Here is a 19,145-nt window from a genome sequence, read left to right as displayed (position 1 = left end):
CAATCATCCGCCGATGTCCCTCCCACATCTTCCTGTTCCTCAACAACCAAACTTGCTGCTTGGACACTTTCGTGACAAAAGCACATTTTTACTGTTTCTTCCTGCACCAGACATAAAGCAAACGTAACGGCAATGTTCGCGAATAAGCGTGTTGGACATTATTTACCCTAAATCCGGTTTTGGACGTGCCAGTGCGCCCGCTCCGTCAACTCGGTAGGTAACGTTAGGCCGTGTGGGTCAGCTAGCAGCTAGCAGCTAGCTACACACGAACATCCACAGATTCCGATCCCACTTTGTTGACCGTGCATCTCCGGATCTCCTCAGACCCCAACAGACTCAGTCTGGACTTGTTTAATCTCATTATAATCCACAACAGTCAGTTTAGATGAACAGAACAGAACAGAATGTTTCATCCTACACCAGACATAAAGCAAACGTAACGGCGATGTTCGCGAAAAAGCGTGTTGGACATTATTTACCCTAAGACCGGTTTTGGACATGCCAGTGCGTCCGCTCCATCAACTCGGGAGGTGGGCCGTGTAGCTAGCGGCTAGCAGCTAGCTACACACGAACATCCACAGATTCCGATCCCACTTTGTTGTCCGCGCGTCTCTGGATCTCCTCAGACCCGAACAAACTGGACTTGTTTAATCTCATTAATCCACAACAGTCAGTTTAGATGCACAGAACGGGACCGAACCACCGGCAAAATCCAGGTCCAGCTCGCGCAGCTGCAGGTATAAATCCGCTTGTTTTTAAGGTATGTTGTGGGCTTGAGCTCTGCAGTGATTGGCTCTGGTGCGCACGTGGCCACGGTGTGCAGTGATTGGCTCTGGTGCGCATGTGACTGTGGTGGCTCCGGTGGACAATGCTTGCAGAATTTGTAAAGCATTTATGAAATAATTTATTCACGGTATCATTGCAGTCCAAGCAAATGCTTAGTTGCACACCACTGAACCACGCAGCAGCCATGTTGAAAGTCTCGGGTCAGTGTGATCCTGATCCGCAGAGATATTTGAGGAACACACACACACACACACACACACACACACACACACACACACACACACACACACACACACAGACAGACAGAGATTTCTTGCTTTTATAGAGAGATATAACACAGGGTTGCATAATGAAATCAAAATTTGCAAACTACGTCATACTACAGAAATTACAACATACACAGTTATAAATATATAAATATTCATAAATATGTAGTGAAAGTTTTTGAATCTGCGTCAGGGTGTATGTCAACAGCAGCAACTAGATGGTAATCAGCATCACATCAAAAGTTCAGCATCACAGACATACTGTTCACTTTGATGTTATCAACGTAGAGTCCACCGCTCCTCGTCCAGCTGTAGTCCTGTGCTCTGTCGGCTCAGACACGGTCCGTCTGTGGAGTGAAACATCTTTAACTGAAATGTTGTGGTGGAGACAGGTCTCTGTGAAGCTGTGGGTCTCTGAACGGTCTCTGATTTCACAACGGAACACGATCTACAATATGAGTGGTACTAAAAGACAGGACAGGCCAGGGCTAGCTGGTTAGCATGCTAACCTCACATTCATTTTTTGAATTCTGGCCATATCTTACAGATTGCTCCTTTATTGCCATGCGCATGGTGAAGCAGTCAACAAAATACAGTGTCAGGTGTTACTTTAGTTTCCAGAGCAACTTTATCAAGCTTGTAATTCTGCAAGTGTTGCTGAAGTTTTGACAGTTCCAGATCGTTTACATTCTTCACCATGCATCTTGTGGCAGGTTGTTCCAGATCCATCACTCTACTAAAACATCAATATCATTACACCAAGTTATCAGATTTTATTTTACGACAGGTATAAATATTCACAGGTCATAATTTATAATAATTTAAAAGGTTCTGACACAGCTAAAAACTGGCCATAACAGCAGCAGTTATCTGCATTGTCAGTGTCTACTTTCTCCCATCCCTGACACTTTAAAGACATAGTTCACCCCAAAATCAATCGTATCATATCTGCAGTGCTCTTTATCCATCCAGATTGTTTTGGTGGGAGTTGCTGAGTTTCGGAGATATCAGCTGTAGAGCAGTCTGCCCTCTGTTAAATATAAAGGATGGAGATGGCACTCAGCACCAAACACGTACATTTGGGGAACTCAACAGCAGTGTCTCTTTCCAGAAATCATGGCCCAGTTACTCAAAATAATCCACAGGCCTTGTTGTGAGCGGTTTCATGTAGGAACTAGTTTCTTCCTTCTGAACTACACCAACTAACCGTATCATTGTGCAAAAGGGAACACAGGCGACAGATTGCTAAGTTACCAACCTCAGCAAGCTGATCTTACAGATAATTGAGGGGGGGCGCTATTAAAGTGAATAGAGAACGCTTCCTCCTCCGCTGGCAGTTTGGTGGGAAGAAAACAGTTCCGACATGAAACTGTTCACAACATGGTCAGATATCTTCAGAACTCAGCAACTCACGCCAAAACAATCCTGACCAATAAAAACTCACGACAGGTAAGAGGAAAAATATTTAGTTTTGTTTTCGGGGTGAACTGTCCCTTTAAATACTTGAACCAGTTCAGACAAAGACTCTCGTAACTTAATGTAATTTAACAAATAAACTTATAACAGTTATAGCCAATCACTTAAGATTTAATCAGCTAAATTAGTTTGATGAAGCACCTCTGCTCCTGCAGAGGCAGCAAACAGCTGATCCTGCCAGCTGGATTCCTCCTGTGTGGTGTTTGAGTGTTCTCACATGTCGGCTCCTGTTTCTTCTGAGCGCTCCAGTTTCCTCACAAAAGGGTGGGGCAGATACTCTTAAGCTGCCAGCGGTGTGAATGTGTTTATTCCACTGTGTGACAGACAGCAACTTGACCCAGGGCATGCTGAGGAAACCTCCAGTCCTCGTGTGACCCTGAATAAACCAGATACAGAGAACAGGAGCGTGACCACAATCACATCTGTTTGTTGTAATTTTGTAATGACCGCGCTCATGATGTAGTTCAGAAAGGCTTCCACCTTTTCAGAAAGGTTTCCAACTGAATGCATCTCGTGGAGGAAAATAATCTCATCGAGTATAGTGCAGTTTCCATCAAGAACCTGAAAGGTTCATCTATCTTGTTCACTGCAACACATTTGCATTCAGGGGAATCCTGCACTGGAAGAAAATATCTTATATCTGCAGAGCTGAGGTTATCTCATTCTATACCGTCTCCCCACAAGAGCAGATAACAAATATTCTAGATAGGGATCCTTTTAAAACACACAGCTCACAAAATTGTTTCTATTATTCAGCGGATAAAATATTTTTTAATCCGGACAGTTTGAAGAGTCTTTGGGGAATCTGGAAATACTTCCGTTGAGTGTTTTTAAATGTACTTCTGGGTTCAAGCATGGCCACTTAATTATCTTTTAAAGAAGCTGGTTACATCTGTGACCCAAATAAGCTGCACAGAATGGGATGTTTTAGCAAACCATCAGGCTGGCAAATGGGCTACCACAGCTCGAGTCAGCATTTCAGCCTTTCAGCAAGGGTGACACCACTGGATGTTTGTGAGGACAACACAAGGTTTTTTAAGGAGACCTGGGGACATCTCCATGTTTGTGGAGGCCAAAGCCAAATATATTTCACAATAAGTTGGGCCATCTACAGCCATGTTTGTAGCAACAAACTATGACCATCCATTGTTTTGTTTTTTGTTTTTTTACAGTTGCTGAAATCATACAAAATCAAAGCTCAAGTTTAATCACAAAGACTTTTCATCTTTTCATTCAGCTCTCTCCCTGCTCCCTCCATTCACCTGACGATGGGCGTTTCATGTTCTCCCTCTCTGTTTAACCAGCCAGATTTTGTCACGAACACTATCAGCCAATTGTGTCTCTGCTGTCCAACTCAAAACCGCTCTCCTCTCCGCCGCTGTCAGACATTCTCGTGACCTTTCTCTACCAGTTCTTCATATCCAGCGGCGCAGGTTCAACTCACCAGAATCAGCTCCCCTGTTCGTTCTTCCTCCATCACCAACACCAGTGTCTAGACTCCATCAGGGGGGCGGTGTCCTGGTCTACACGCAGCTTCATCATCTCCCCAAATGTTATCACAATGGAGTCCAACCGCTAAACTTTCTCATTCTTTTTTGTACACATGGAAATAAATCTTCATACGAGTCTGTCCTGATTGAAATACGGCTTGCCATCGGGAACACAGCAGTGCCACAGTTGAGCTTCCCACCCTGACCGCAATGTCAGAGGAAAATGGCCACAGTGTGAATATGGTCGGCTGTTTGAAAGTTGGCAAAATGGATTTGGGAGATCAGATGATCACATGATCGAGCAAATCCAGCTGCCTCACAAGTCGACTTAATGAAGACGGGGCTTCCTGGCGGCTCAGTTATCTGAGGTCCCTTGTGAAGATGTCTTCTGGTAAAATCCAGGACCTTTGTTTCATGTTGTCCTCCCATCTTGCTTCCTGTTGCTCTTTACTGTCAACAGTATGAAATAAGAGATTTAGGGGGAAGGTACAGAAAATGGACAGCATTTATATAATGCTTTTCTTGTCTTGCCAACCACTCAAAGCAATTACCAGCACAGGTCACACCACCACACACTACCTGCTCATCATGCAGTCTCACACTGATGGACAGGGTTCAGTATCCTGCCCGAGGTTTGGATTAAGTCTTGGATTGAATCACTGATCCTTGGTTGAGGGACAACCTGCTTCTGAGCCATAGCTGCCATCAATAGACCCTGATCTGTTGACAGTCAGTCCAAAAGTTGAAACTGTATGAATGCTGAGGACTCATGTGAAAGGATGAGAAAGAAAAACAGCATTTCTGTGAGAGGAGAGAAAAAGGCTTGAATAAATGGTTGGAGCCCACTGAAAGATACCAAGGACACAAAGACAGTCCGTCCACACAACCAGCCAGGCAACACATCTCAAGTTAAACTTCTTTAAGGGGTTGTATTTTGGAAACGATTTGGTTTGTGATAGTGATTTTTCTGTGTATGTCCACAGAAATTGTTTAAAATGATAAGAATAAGCGTAAGCAACCTGGCAAACATGCCGTCTGTCTTCTTCATCGTGTTATTCAGATGCTGCCGCGCTGTCGTGCCTGCCTGTATGGGAGCCTGTAATTGAGTTCAGCTGCAGTCTGCCTCCTGTCAGATGACATGACACCTTGAGTAAATAGAAATTCTCCAAGATGTCAGTCTTGTTTGCAAATGAAAGAAACCAATCTAAGTTTTTTCTTTTTTTTTTCTTCCGGAGAATATATTTGATACACACCTTCTGTAATTACTGGCACACAACAATCGAGCATGAATCCACCGCGGTACAAACACTTGCTTGAGGATAGAGGAACACACACACACATATACATGAAGTCTGTAAGCAGGTATCCACAGGTGGCTGGTACACCTCACTTCTTTTGATTAGCTGTCGGCATATTGATTAACTTCTTGCCAGGTGTGAAGCAGGTCCTCGCACCAAATCAATACCTCCATCGGGGTTATCACCAAATCTCCCCCTCTCTGTCTCTCTGTCTCTCTCTCTCTCTCTCTCTCTCTCTCTCTCTCTGTGCCTCTCATCTTTGAAAGCTTTTCAAACAGAGCATGAAAAAAGTAATCCTCAAACTCTTAATCACGGATTAAATTCTCAGGAGTGCACACCTGGCCCAAAAAGAGAAAGTCAAGGTCATCTGCAGACCGTGCATCTGAAATTACCTCTGGATGATTAAGAGACTGTGGATGATACCCCTTCGACTTCTCTGGAGGTGCTAAAGAGTTTTCAGGCTCAGCGAAGTCTGCAAGATGAAAATATATCTTTTCCGCTCTCCAGTCGCCAGATGGCTGTGGACGGTAGATACTGACGGACAGGTTTACATGGTGTGAACTGGACTCCGGAATGCTGCATCCCAGTTTATTGCTAGATGCTGTAAAAATGACTACTGGTTAATTTTAGGGCTAATAATATATAATATATATACTGTGATTGTTTTACAATGATAAAGAAGAAAATCACACTAATTGTTTTTCTACATATTGTGATTCTACAGCAACCCAGACACAATTTAATGGCAAAAACACAGTATTTTTATTTCTAATTACACTATAATTAGCGTCTGTTGTTGTTATAAATATTCAGATCTAGTTTAAAGTACAACTACAACAATGTAGTGTGTTTTCACATCTTTATCTTTTGAAAGCATGTTAGCCTGTCAGCTTGTTAGCCTTTTAACATGTGTCACTTGTTGGCCCACTTGCAGGCCTTTTAACCACGTTGGCATGAAAACCTTGTTGTAAAACTGCACTATTTTATTATACACACACAATCAAAAAAGATCACACAGTGCGTCCTCATCAGGAAAACAAGCATATAGGTCGACTGTAAAACGCAGCATGTTTAGTGCCATGTTTGTTTTCTACCTGGTGACCTCGAGTGGCCATAGTCGTTATTACAGCAGCAAAGGAGGAAGTCAGGCGTAGTAGCACAAAGACAGCAACTGAAAACAATCTGCCACAGGCTTGTATAGACAACCAAGAGAAGACGGGGAGGTGCCATTTTTCACGTTACATTACAATCTGCTCCCATACGGCCAATAAAAAAGGGAATAAATACATGTTCCAAATTGTATATAGAGCCGCTTTGAATTCTGTACGAAGCATTGGTATTTTACTTAATTCACATAAGTAACATAGTTATTTTAACTCAAATGACAGTATTTTCCTAAATCGTAGCAGTAGTTTTCTTGCCTAAAACCAGCCAAGCGAACGACACATGTCCGGTACACCCCATGGACACGGGAAGTAGGGTTGCTGAGGCATAAAGGCTAAAGCTAAAAAAGGACAAAACAAGGTATGAAAACCATCAACTGATGCCCACAGGATATTAAATCTTTCTTTGATCAAGAAACATTGATGTTATTTGACAATACTCTGGTTAAGTGTATGAACCATGCTGCGCACTGGAGTCCCTGTTCACAGGGACAAACAGGAAGATCTGTGTTGTACTGTATATGCTCCTCTCCTCTTATGTGCAACATTTGCTGAATTAACAAGAAGATATTTAAGAATTTGTCATTGCCAGCGTTTTTTCATAACCAAGTTTAAGATTCTCCAAACTCAACAACTCACAAAGTTGAGAGTTTTTTTATGGGTGTCTGGGGAACTGTCACTGGTAAGCTGCTGTACCACTACAGTCATTCTCATCTCGGAAAACAGTGAACAGTGAAAATTGTCTGGACATGAGGATGTGTTGTTTTCACAGGAGGTGCCTGACAATATAATGTTGCTATGTCTATATTTCACACGACTTTTAAAAGAGAGTAACTCAATAGAGTCATTCTCTTTTTATCCTTTTTAACTATCCTTCTCTGAGCAGCTGATGAAAAACAACCTGCAGAGACCAGAAACATCACATCTGAACACAGAACAAAAGAATATGATCGTAGGAATGTGTTGTATTCATTCTGTGATGAAAGAGTGTGAAAGCAAAAAACAGTAAAGGTTCAAACCACAAATCTGTTCACAGCCAAAATGTGTTTATTTAAAACTATATTGTACAATGAGTGAGGCAGAAAGTCTGTAAATGTGAAAAAACACAGAGACCTGTGGACTATACAGTTATTAATTCATTATTATTATCATCTAGGATTTTTTTCTCATCAGTGAGGAATATGTGAAACTGTGCACAATGCAAATGTTTGAGCTAAAGTCTGTTTCTCTCTGAGCTTTTGTCTAAAAATAGTGGACAACACGCTGTGAAGCAGCCGGGATCTGGTTTCAGCTCCAGAGTATCTGAGCTCATTTTGCTTGATGAGAATGGTCATCGTCGCTCTGGTTCCCAGGCTTTAGTCTAGTGAGCCCAGTAAGAGGATGCCTGATTGATGATGCCCTCGCTGCTCCCTGAAACCCTCCTCCTCTGCTGACAGACGCACACAAAGACGCCGGTGGAGGTTTCAAGCTGACGGAGACGAGTTGCTCCTCACAGTCTGGTTGAAGACAAAGAGATGGACAGAGAGGGAAATCTAGTGGAATTCAAATCAAACATTTCAATTGTCTCAAACATAAATAATCTAATTTGTGGAAAACCAGTCAGAGAAACTGATGAAATAAAGAATAATGAAGATGTATTGTACATGTATTTGTACATCACTGCAAGTTTCACTGTCTCACATATATGTAAATGTAGTTTCCATATATGTACGTCTAACTTCTCAACATTTGAGTTGTTTTTTCATGATTTGTGTCAATTAAACCGTGTTATAATGATATTTTCACCTGTAAATACATTTCACTAAATTGAAGAGTTTGCAAAGGCTGTTTGTAATAATATTAGTTAATATATCAAATTGAGTAAACCAATAACCTCAAAAAAACTAAATATTTTAAGTTGGTACAGTTATGAGCTCAACAAATTTAAAACTTACAGTGTAAAAGCTTGGTTGGCCTTCGGGTGTAGTCTTCGCGATGTGTTCAGGTGCAGCTTTTTGGCCGAGACAACTTTAAAACGGTGTGTCTGCACTGTCAAATTTTGTTGACTTTATTTTTTCAAAAGTCAGGAAACCGATTACCTCAGAATTCCCAAGTGAAATGGACGTGTGATTTAAGTTGTATGAGTTAAAAAGTTTCAACAACTTAAAATGAGTAGTTTTGTTTGTTGTTTTGTTATGACAACCTTGAGGAAATCAGTTTCCTCCTTTATTAAAGTCACTGTCAGATTTTATCGTGTGGGCCCTTAATACCGTCTTTTTGTGCCTAAACCTAATCAAAACATAAGCACAGTGCGCAATAGAAAAATTTTATCTGAAGAAATGTAAAGTATCAACATATCTGTGGTTTGCAGAAATATGAATAACCAGCAAGTATTCTCATGAACCATCAATTATTGATCTGAACAAACAAGTTGGTAATAAGTGTGTGACATAATCACACATGACAAAAAACTATTCTAAACTCGTCGAGAAAACAATGAATTTACCTGCAGGGATCAAAATAAAATTAACTAATCCAGAAATGTGCTCATTTTCACTCTTCCTTGACTAACCTCTTCATTAGCTTTTAATGAATCATTTAAAATGTAGGAGAAATCTTATAGTCGCTTTCTACAACAGGTGTAGCGTCACTGCAACCTGAATCAAAGTGTAACACAAGCAGCACTTTCACACAAGTGGAGCTTTTCAGACTGCAGCTCTTCATGGACGACGCTCTGGCACATCACATCACCTCCACCTACAGACACAGCGGACAGCCTCCCATTCCATGTGCCTCTCCGCTTCCAAGACAGATTACCAGGATGAATCATTTTGACTCAATATGACAGATTTGTCGCTCCTGCCACTGAACACAAACATACATTGAAATCTAATTACCACATGTCCTTCTGCACGCTGTGTCATTCTGTTAACGTGTGTAACGGTTCATAATAAAACACAAGATTCCTTTATATTCATATTGTGATTTGATATATGACTGAAGTAAATAACCTGAGGGGATTAAAGTCCTAACCCTCCTTTAAGATGCTCTTAAGAAGCGTTTATGGTCATTTAAATGTGTCTTTTCGGCTGTTTAGGAAAACAAACCTCTGATAAATGTCACCATCGCTACAAACCGTACAGTAGGTCAGTGCAACATTTGTGCTTTGCTGCCTCCCAGTGATTTTTTACAGGATGTTGATGGCAGTGAGAGAAAATGGTGTCCCATGTAAGAAAATTAAACCCTCCAGATTTAAAAATATTCCCCCAAATTTAAGCTTGTTTGGAGTTGAGCTTTTTTTAAAAGGTACGATTTGTAAGAAATGTAGTTCAGAACATTCAGTAATGTCAAAGACAAGAGATATCTACTGAAGTTAGCATGCCAATAGTCAGGGCCTGAAAACCTCTTTCTCCCAGCCAGGGGTCCAAAGAAGCGGAGCAAACACCAACACTTCCCTGGCTAGCTGCATGGCTAACTGATCTAAAAAGCTAACAGTAGCATGGAAAAAATACAGTTATATGCAAGATATGCTCTAAGTATAAATTCAAGGTGGCTTGATGAAGAAGGTGCATACAATGAAGACAATAAACAAACAGTGACTATAACATATATAACATAAACAGACAGAGACATAGAGTGTGGGATTATTGATAAATAAAGATGGAAGAGCTGTACAGGAATGTGCAAATAAGATGAAAAATAAAAGACTGTTAAAAGTTATAATTATATATAGTATATAGTTATACATAATTCTTACATATTGCACCTCTAAGGTGGATTTTATTTGCGGAGACTGAGACAAACATTGTTTGCAATGTTCAGATCTGTGTGTTACTTTATTGAGGACATGTTTTGTATAAGATACTGAATTTTTGTTTTAACAGAGAGTGAATCCTCTGAGTTGATCCTCTCTGTGGTAAATCTACAACCAGGAAGTCAAGCTTTTTTTTTGGCTTAACATGCCAACATGGGGGCTCCACCTCCGACACTGTATCCAGACCTTCCTTGTTAGATCTATGCTTTAATGTCATTGCGGCTAACCAGCAGCTAGCGGTAGTGTCATATTTAGCCTACAAACATGAGAGGGGGTTGATTTTCTTATCCAACTTAATGCAAGAGAGCAAAAAAAAGCTAATTTCCCAAAATGTTCAACTAATCCTTTAAAGGACCTATTTGTAAGAAAAAAATATTTTTGAGTCTCATTCAGATTCAGAACTTGTCAAAAACTTTAAGATTGTACAACGGGTTGGCAGCTATCCCAAAGCGCAAGTCTTTGTCAAATCTGTAACGCCGACACTAAAAGTGGTGTAACCTCCACCAAATTCCAACCAACTGAATACCCCTCGTTTCTTGAAACTCAGAAGTCCCTCTCTCGTGGCAGTTTTCTTAAGTTAGCTTGTTCTTGGCTTTTGTACAAACATGGCGGACGTGATCTGATCCGATCCTCTGCAGATGTGAAAGGCTCCTTCTAACATCACGAAAACACAATGATTCTTATTTTCAGGTGATTTTACGCTAACGAATACATAATTGGGAACATTATATTGCATTTCTGCCCACAAACAACCCTAAATCCTACACACTGGACCTTTAAGATGAGACGTAAAATAGTATTCATCCTTGACATGATCCGGTAGATTTTATAAACTATTTCTCCTACAGACAGATCGTTCAGATCCATTTCTTATGGCAGTATGGGAGGGTTTATTTTTTCATCAGCTTGGCTTTTGCTGTGCCTTTGGTTGAGGTGGTTTCGTTGTGAGATTCAGCTGACATTTCCCCCCTCGTACCCAAAGCTCTGTATATCTATATTTACACCTGGATGTGTGACAGGTGTGTCAGAGGAGAGCAGAACTTTGACCAACAACATCTGCTCTGTCAGCAGAAACTGCAGCAACCTGATGGGTAAAAACAACTCCTCAGTGACACGAGGTAAATTATGAATCCAGCGAAAAATAAACTTTTTCCAGACAAAACTCCACACCAGAGATACAAAATCATACTTTGCCAGAGCTGTGGAGGGCAGGAAAATAACACGTCACACTGCGTCCTGGATAATAGGCACAAACTGGGCGAGAGGTTTAACATGAAGCTCATGCTGAGACTTTTCCACCAAACTCATGAGTCATCTCTACATTCACATACAAGACTGCAGTGGTTTAATTAAACATTTATAAGTGATTGTCTGCTGTGTCGGTGGTTCAGCAGCATTTGGCTGCAGCCCCTGTGGTCGGACTAATCCTCAGTATTTTGTGCTGAGAGATAACAAGAGGGTGACAGCGCCGAGGAAAGGAGAGGGAAGAAAAAATGGGTTGCGGCTTTGCCCGCAAACAAAACAAGACGGAGAGGTGAAGGCTGTGATCCATCCATCTGTCTTTCTGCCTCTGTCTCTCCCTCTGCTTTTTCCCGCTCTCTGCGTCTATCTCTCAGTCGCACTTTTCTTTTTTTTCTCCCCCTCTCTCCCACCTTCTGTTTTTCTCTTCATCTCGCTCTTCCTCACTAATGAGAGCCGGTGGGGTTTCTCAGTAGCCTAACAACCAGCATGTTTGTCTCTGCCCAGACACCAGGGGCCCACTGCTTACTGCTCCCCCATCGACTTAGTAAATAGACAAATAAATACAAAACTCACAGGGCTTCCACTATATTTTTGCAGGTCCGCGCTGCTCTGACAATACGTGATGAAAAATGCATGGAGCAGGAGCAGGGGCAGTGAAAGAGGGCCGGCCAGGGGTGGCACGGGCCCACTACCAAGAATCTGATGCCCCCTTGTTGCTTGTTAGTGCCACGGATTGATTACCGAATGGGCCTGCTGGGTACAGGCAGAGCCTCTTCATAAAACGAAACAATTTTGTGGAAAAGTCATGGGATTACACAGATATAAAACAACTTACAGAAAAAAACTGTCAAGGTTCAAAACAACCACCAAGTTACACTAGACAACTGCTAAGCGACACATAACAACTTGAGAGAGATGACTACAAAGACACACAATAAGAATACTAAGGTGCAAAATGACCACAACACTTTGTGGTTAAAACAACCACTAAGAGGTGTAAAAAGAACTGCCTAGGAGATGCAAAACTGACTTGAAAAGAGCTAAACAACCAGTAAGAGAAGACAAAATGGCTCCAAGGAGAGGACTGCGTAGAGACAACTGCATAGAGACACAAGGTGACTGCTAATGGACTCAAAACATCTTCGCACAGATGCAAAACAACTTGAAGCGACGCAAACCAACCACCAAGAGACACAAAACAACCACAGAGTGAAGCAAAAAAGCTGAGGAAGAGATGCTAGATGAAAGAGAAAAAAAAAAGGAAAATGAAGATAACAGATACAAAAAGATGCAAAACTACCACAGCGACCACACAGTGTACAGACCCCGGGGCCCTACAAAGACCAGGAAAAAAAAAAGAAATGCATAAATACCATGTAGAGATGCAACAACACAAATTCTTACAACATTATCCAAGACCATCCCTGAGCAGGAACCCAGGAGTGGACCAGAATATTAAAGTGAACCTCGTCTCTCTCTCTCTCTCTCATGACGCAGTAATTAGTGCATTGAGATGATAATGTTTCACAATGTGTTATCACTAGATCATTATTTGAAATTTCACGAAAGCCATTGTTGAAAATTGTTTCGGGTGAAGTGTCTTTTTGCTCATCAGGCAGTACATTGCAGCGGGAGTCTTTATCTTTCTTACATGGAGGAAAACAGGTAGGAGGGAATTACCCACCTTTAATTACTCAGGCGGAGTAAATCAATCTTTACGCTGCTCCATTATTACAATCTGCCACCGCTCTGAAACATAATATCTCATACACAATGAGTTGTGGCATTTCTGGGGTGCTGGCATTATTACCCCAGCCTCCCTGGTATTAATCAGCGTGGGTTGTGATGTGCATGAGGAAAGTATGGAAATAACTCAGTTACACTTTCTACAGAGCTCTTACATCAGAGCCTCACTGTGAGGCATTGATTACAAAGACTTAAACCTGCGATCAAAATTGGTTTGCAATCATTCAACTAAGAGCTCATAATTGAAGTTTCTTACCAGGATCCTGAGTGAGACGTTAAAACATATGTAGTTTGTCTGAATGGTAAGGCTGCCACCTAGTGGCACTTACACGAACAAGCCACAGAGGCAAGTTTAGGTGGATTTTGTGGAAAGGATCCCTCCATGGACATTATGCCGTAGTGTCTGCATACACAAGTATAACACATAGGCTACATGTGTTTATGAAGAGCTCACTGACATTTTTGCACAAAAAGAGTGCACAAAAATATAACGTAGTTATGCGTTTGTTAAAAACGAAAAAATAGAAAATCCTTTAAGCAAACATATGTAGCAAACAGCTTTATCCAATCTGATAACCAGCTGGGCAAAGGCTTTTTTTTATCCATTTTGTCCTGCAGAAAACAAGACTAAAGGATGAGTTGACCCAAAAAATGAAAATCCACAAAACATTTCTGGAGCTCACGGTGCAAAACAGTGATGCAGCATCCTGCACAGCTCAACACAAACAAAAAAATAACATGAAACAACAAAAAAGCATCCATATAAAAATGCTGTTAAAAAAAAAAAAAAGCTGGCTTATGTATTTTTTCTCTGTTTTAAAACATCTACTTCAGTTGCTTAGGAGATTGTTGGAACACTGTTTCGCTGTGAAACTCGCAATGAACAGAGTTTCTGATTCTAATCGAGTTTGACAAAAAAGAACTCATTGAACAGTTCACTAACACGCCGAGATACGGAGACCCTAATATGCTCATTAAACTCATTTAGTGCAAAAACAAGCGGAGTCACAGCTGGGGGGAAACATTTATTGCCAACAAAGATAACAAATAAGTTAGATGAATATACACACATACAGGCGCGAAGCAGCGAGCAGCTGTTTGGATCAGAGCCGCCACCGCAACACAAAGATGAGCTCTTGTTTTACCAAGTTGTTCAGGACGTAGTTATGCTTTTGTGTTGTTGTTCAGATTTGAATCATCTTTGAGAAGCACAATTCTTTGAGAACTTTTTGTACCCTACGTTCACACTACAGGCTTTCGTTTGACTAACGACTTTGCATAACAATGTCAAATGAACTCATTTATCAGTTATCAGTCATTTAGATCGACACAGCCTCGGAACTAGCAGATGCCAACATGTGATTTATCTAACTTCTGTAACAATGTCAACACTGAACTGTTATCTAACAACAGATATAATGTGGATTCAGTAAGACAACAAGAGTGCAGAAACAAAGATCCTGAAAGACAAGGAAAATGTGTTTTAACCGATTAGTAGATGTAAAAAATAAAAAATGAAAAATAAAAAAAGACACTTGAAAATCATAAGACTGGAAAAATATTTCATGATTTTACACACAGTGTGTCCGCCTGCAGCTGGACTGAGTAACCAGAGGTTAAATAAACAGTGTAGCTGAGCCTGTGGATAAGAAATTAAACATGCTTGGCAAGAGAAGATGACTCCTCTGGGTGTCTCCAGTTACAAATAAAATCTAGGGATCCAATATTGATTTTTTTTTTTACAGGGACCATATCGATTATTAATAATCAAGGAGAGTGTTAATTGATATTGATATTGATATTGAGTAAAAATGAAATTCTTAGTGTCAACACTTAAAACCACCAGTGACTGAACGCAATTGAGCACAAATTACTCAAGTACTGTAAGAGTTAGAGGTACTTAGCTTGAGTATTTCCATTTTCTGCATTTATTTGATAACTTCAGTTACTTTTCAGATTCAGGTTAGTCAGAGTTAAAAGGCTCTTCCCAGTGATGTGTAACCAATCAGACAGTTTAGTGGGAGGAACATTTATTAAGACCACAGAGAGGTGACCTGAGCCTTTGAGTAGAGTTGCATCATCTTCCTTTACACCAGTGGACCTTTTTTTTTTAACCAATAACGGATTGTGGAGCCTCTCAATAGGTCCTGGAAGTTTGCTGCAAATACGAGCAGACCAGTTCTGTAAATCAATCGACCAATAAATCACGTGTCGACTACCAACTGCAAAACACTGTATCTCTGTATTCATGCATTTAAATGTCCCAATAAGAACTTTCTGGGACTGTCTGAGGTATCCGTGAATCACATGACGATTGGCATTTGAACATCTGTTGTCACGACTCTCTCTACATAAGAGCTCTGGAGATGACAACAGACAGAGAGAGGCGGCTACATCAGAGCCAAAGGAGCTCATTTTCAAAATAATTAATTTAACCAGCAGTTGGACAAAAAAGCCCTCACAGACACTTATAATCAGAATAATGATCAACATCAGCCCCGATAACCAGCCCATCACTAATAAAATCAGCTTTGTTTGCAACAAGTCCTGTGTTGCATCCATACAGTGAGTAAGTCAAAAATAATGAAGGATGAATATTATTTACTTATTTCTGGGTATTAGCAACAATGGCTACACTTCAAAACATCTCCAAGTCATTCTCTTGCAGTAAAACCAACATATGTGACTTGGTAACATCATGAGTGTTTGAGGTTTTGAAGACAGAAAGGCTCAGAGGAATCGAGTCAGAACTGTGTGACTGGGTTTGTCCTCAGTGGGTGGAGAGCAAAGCCTAAAACGTGTCTGTTGACTTCAGCTAATGCGGAGATGTGTGGTGGTCCTCGCTCTGCTCCCAACATCCAGCCGTGGTAGTCGGGTTGCGGCCTAACAGGGCAGCTGTGTGTGTGTCTTTGAGAGTAGTGTGATAGTGTGTGTCGGATGGTTAGCTGAGGAGGTCCGGCTGCAGGCCAACCCTCTGCAGGACGTCCTCGGGCATGCACAGGACTGGATTCACCGGCTTGATCTGTTCGTCTCCGAGTAGGGAGAGACCTGCGACTCCAAAAAGAGTGTGGAAAGGATCCACCTGCAGGGATGGAGGGAGCGGGAGAGGTGATGAGATGAGAATCAGAGAGATGCTTCTCAAGTCACTGGGCTTGTACTAACACACTCGCCCAGTAGCATCTCAGCTCAGCGTTTAGCAACAGAAAATTATGACGTGTGTATGAGGCTGTGAGATTAAGGACTTTAATCTTGCTGCGGTGCAAAGAACAACTTCTTGCGGCTAGTATGGAGGGGGCTTACACTACAGGAGACTCGGGCGGAGAGCTTGGTCGATCCTCAAGCTCTCCCCCGATTATCTGGTAACATGAGGGGTCCACAGATCAAGTCTTTAGCCTCTTTAAGTGAACCAGGCTTATCTGGGCCACCCTGATAAATATTAAACTGATCTAAAGCTGAAAATCTGGACAACCATGACTGTCATTCCAACAGTACTTTCACGATAGTCAATGAGAGCGACATCCCAAAGCAGCTGGCGGTGTTGCCAAGCAACAGTAACCAACCCTTGTCTTTGTTACAGATGTTAGCTAGCACACTACTGTTGACAGATGATAAAAGATTTCCCCTTTCCACTGCAGCATGCAGGAGTGAGTTTTGATTGACAGCTTACCATGTCTCCCGGTCTATCAGCAAAACCTCCGGTCTCCTCATCTTGACTGGCAAGAATAAACGTTCGCAGCTTGGTCTTGTCGATCCAGTGGATCCTACCGATGATTTTTAGCGACGCCAAAACCCACCACGAGTAGCACACATCTGGAAGCTGAATGAGACAAAAAAAAACACAATGGGTCAGTGCAGTTATCTAAATAAAGTCCAGTTAATTATTCTTTTCGCAGTAAATGTACCATCTTATTTTATAAATAAATGTGAATGTTTAAGAATCGAGTCTGCAGTTCAAACTCTTCCAATATGAAGAAACTTGTACTTGTATGAATTCATAATGATAAAGAAATAGCAGAGCAGCAGAACAAATTCAGGAATCACTATGCCCTGATTTGGTAAAAGTTAAAAAAAGACAAGATGGTATTTGATTTTCTCAGCACAGCATCGGGAAAGCACAAACCTTCTCCGGCCGTCCATTAAGTCCTCCAGACGGCAGCTGCCTCTCGCAGAGCCACCAGCCCAGCAGGTCAGCATTCACCTGGTGCAGTTGACCGGTGAGTGATAGGAAACCAGTGCAGCAGTAAATCTGTGAGATGGGTGGAGGGGGTGTTAACACGTCACTGGTGTAAATGTGATACCAGCCACCTTCTAGAGTGAGAACATTTCATTCTGTTAGTTTGGGGGATTGACAATCTCTCAGTTATGAGTCAGACTCCCTCCCACGAGACCAACCGACAGCCTCACATTTGTGATGAGTGACTTGTATTAGGGACAGAGCAATTTAACACCTACTTTACTCACCGTGGGATTATTTTGTAACTCTGTAAAGAGATTAAATTAAGTGAAACTCTCACAGCATTACATCAATAGACTCACCTGACCGGCATGAGACTCTGAACCTGGTCTGCAGCCAAAACCTCCATCAAAGTTCATACAGGACAAGACGAATTCTACAGCTTTGTCAACATTTATTGTGTCCATCTTGCCCTTGGAAAGAGGTAAAGACAGAGAGTCCTCTTCAAATATTGTCATTTTAATTAAAAAGTGTTACGCCATTTAGTGAAGACAAATAATTGAGAAGAAGCGTACATGACATACATACCAGTAATGCAAGTGTAGCAACCGCACAGAAAGAAAATCTTGTGTCTATTTCTCCTGTAAAGACAAAGAACTGCAATTATAACAACAGAGACGGTAACTATTCTGTAATTATTATTATCATGATAAATAAATTACAACAAGAAAATCTCACACAGGCACATATCGGCCAGCATTTGCGCTGGTACCCATCTATCTGCGTAGGTTGTTTTGTTATTTAAGTACATCTTATTTATCATCTATGTGATCTGAATCTTTGATTTCACAAGAATGACTATAAAATTAAAAATGAAATATAGATATAAAAAAGGAGTAGGACTCGATAAGTTCACACTTCCTTCCTGCTCCTTTTTGGACATGAAATATTTGCTTGCTTTTCTCTGCAGGGATTTAGTGATTTGCTGTATGCCTGATGTTTTCAAAGCTTGTTTGCTTTTGTATTATTATTATTATCATCATTATTATTTTTTTAAAACTTTTTTTTTATTGTCTTATTTTGTCTTTAACATGTCCAAACAAACAGACAAACAAACAAACAAACAAACAAATAAATAAATAAATAAATAAATCTGTTAAAGGTCAAAACAGGCGGCTAACATCAGCCAGAACTGAAACATCATTTGGACTCTAGGCTTAAAACACATGTGTGGAGGGGATGTTTCAGTTAAATATTTATACAAGTTATACATGAGTACATGTCAAAAGAAGAAGTAAATACAAAGGAGTTGGTCTTCCTCACCCCATTTGTCTCCTGCGAATGAGCCGTCTTCCTGCTGCAGCCCTTTGATGTATTCCACCACTTTGTCCACGTCGATCGCATCCACATTGTCATACAAGCACAAGATCTGAGGATGAGATATTTCAAAATACAGAACTCAAATCAAAAACACAAGGGTTGCAGAGTATTCAATCTAGAGCTGGGCAATACATGGATATTATATCATATTATGGGACTGTGAATCATCTTCGATTTTGGATGTGGTTACATTGCTATATGACATACCAATTTAGTCATTAAATCCACATAACTCACACTTATTTAAATACATCTTTGAAGGATGGATTGTCTTTCTCTATGGCAACGATTCCAACCTCTCACAGCATACATAGATAACAACAAGTCTGTC

General features: G+C 41.0%; 1 protein-coding gene across 1 annotated transcript in view; it reads right to left on the bottom strand.

Annotated features, from left to right (window-relative positions):
• Nucleotides 1–14,265: 14,265 nt before the first annotated feature.
• Nucleotides 14,266–19,145, bottom strand: part of rabggtb (Rab geranylgeranyltransferase subunit beta) — a 5,951-nt gene continuing 1,071 nt past the window's right edge. Inside the window, exons 4-9 of the mRNA XM_030403937.1 lie at nt 18,758–18,863; nt 18,023–18,075; nt 17,797–17,907; nt 17,381–17,506; nt 16,928–17,077; nt 14,266–16,342 (exon numbers count right to left, since the gene is read on the bottom strand). Coding sequence (XP_030259797.1) covers nt 16,202–16,342; nt 16,928–17,077; nt 17,381–17,506; nt 17,797–17,907; nt 18,023–18,075; nt 18,758–18,863 — 687 coding nt within the window. The 3' untranslated portion in view covers nt 14,266–16,201. The remainder of the gene's footprint in view (nt 16,343–16,927; nt 17,078–17,380; nt 17,507–17,796; nt 17,908–18,022; nt 18,076–18,757; nt 18,864–19,145) is intronic.

Source organism: Sparus aurata, chromosome 21 (assembly GCF_900880675.1).
Source record: "Sparus aurata chromosome 21, fSpaAur1.1, whole genome shotgun sequence".
Taxonomy (NCBI): Eukaryota; Metazoa; Chordata; class Actinopteri; order Spariformes; family Sparidae; genus Sparus; species Sparus aurata.
The sequence above is the reverse complement of the archived record's forward strand: the minus strand, read 5'-3'. Positions and strand labels throughout refer to the sequence as shown.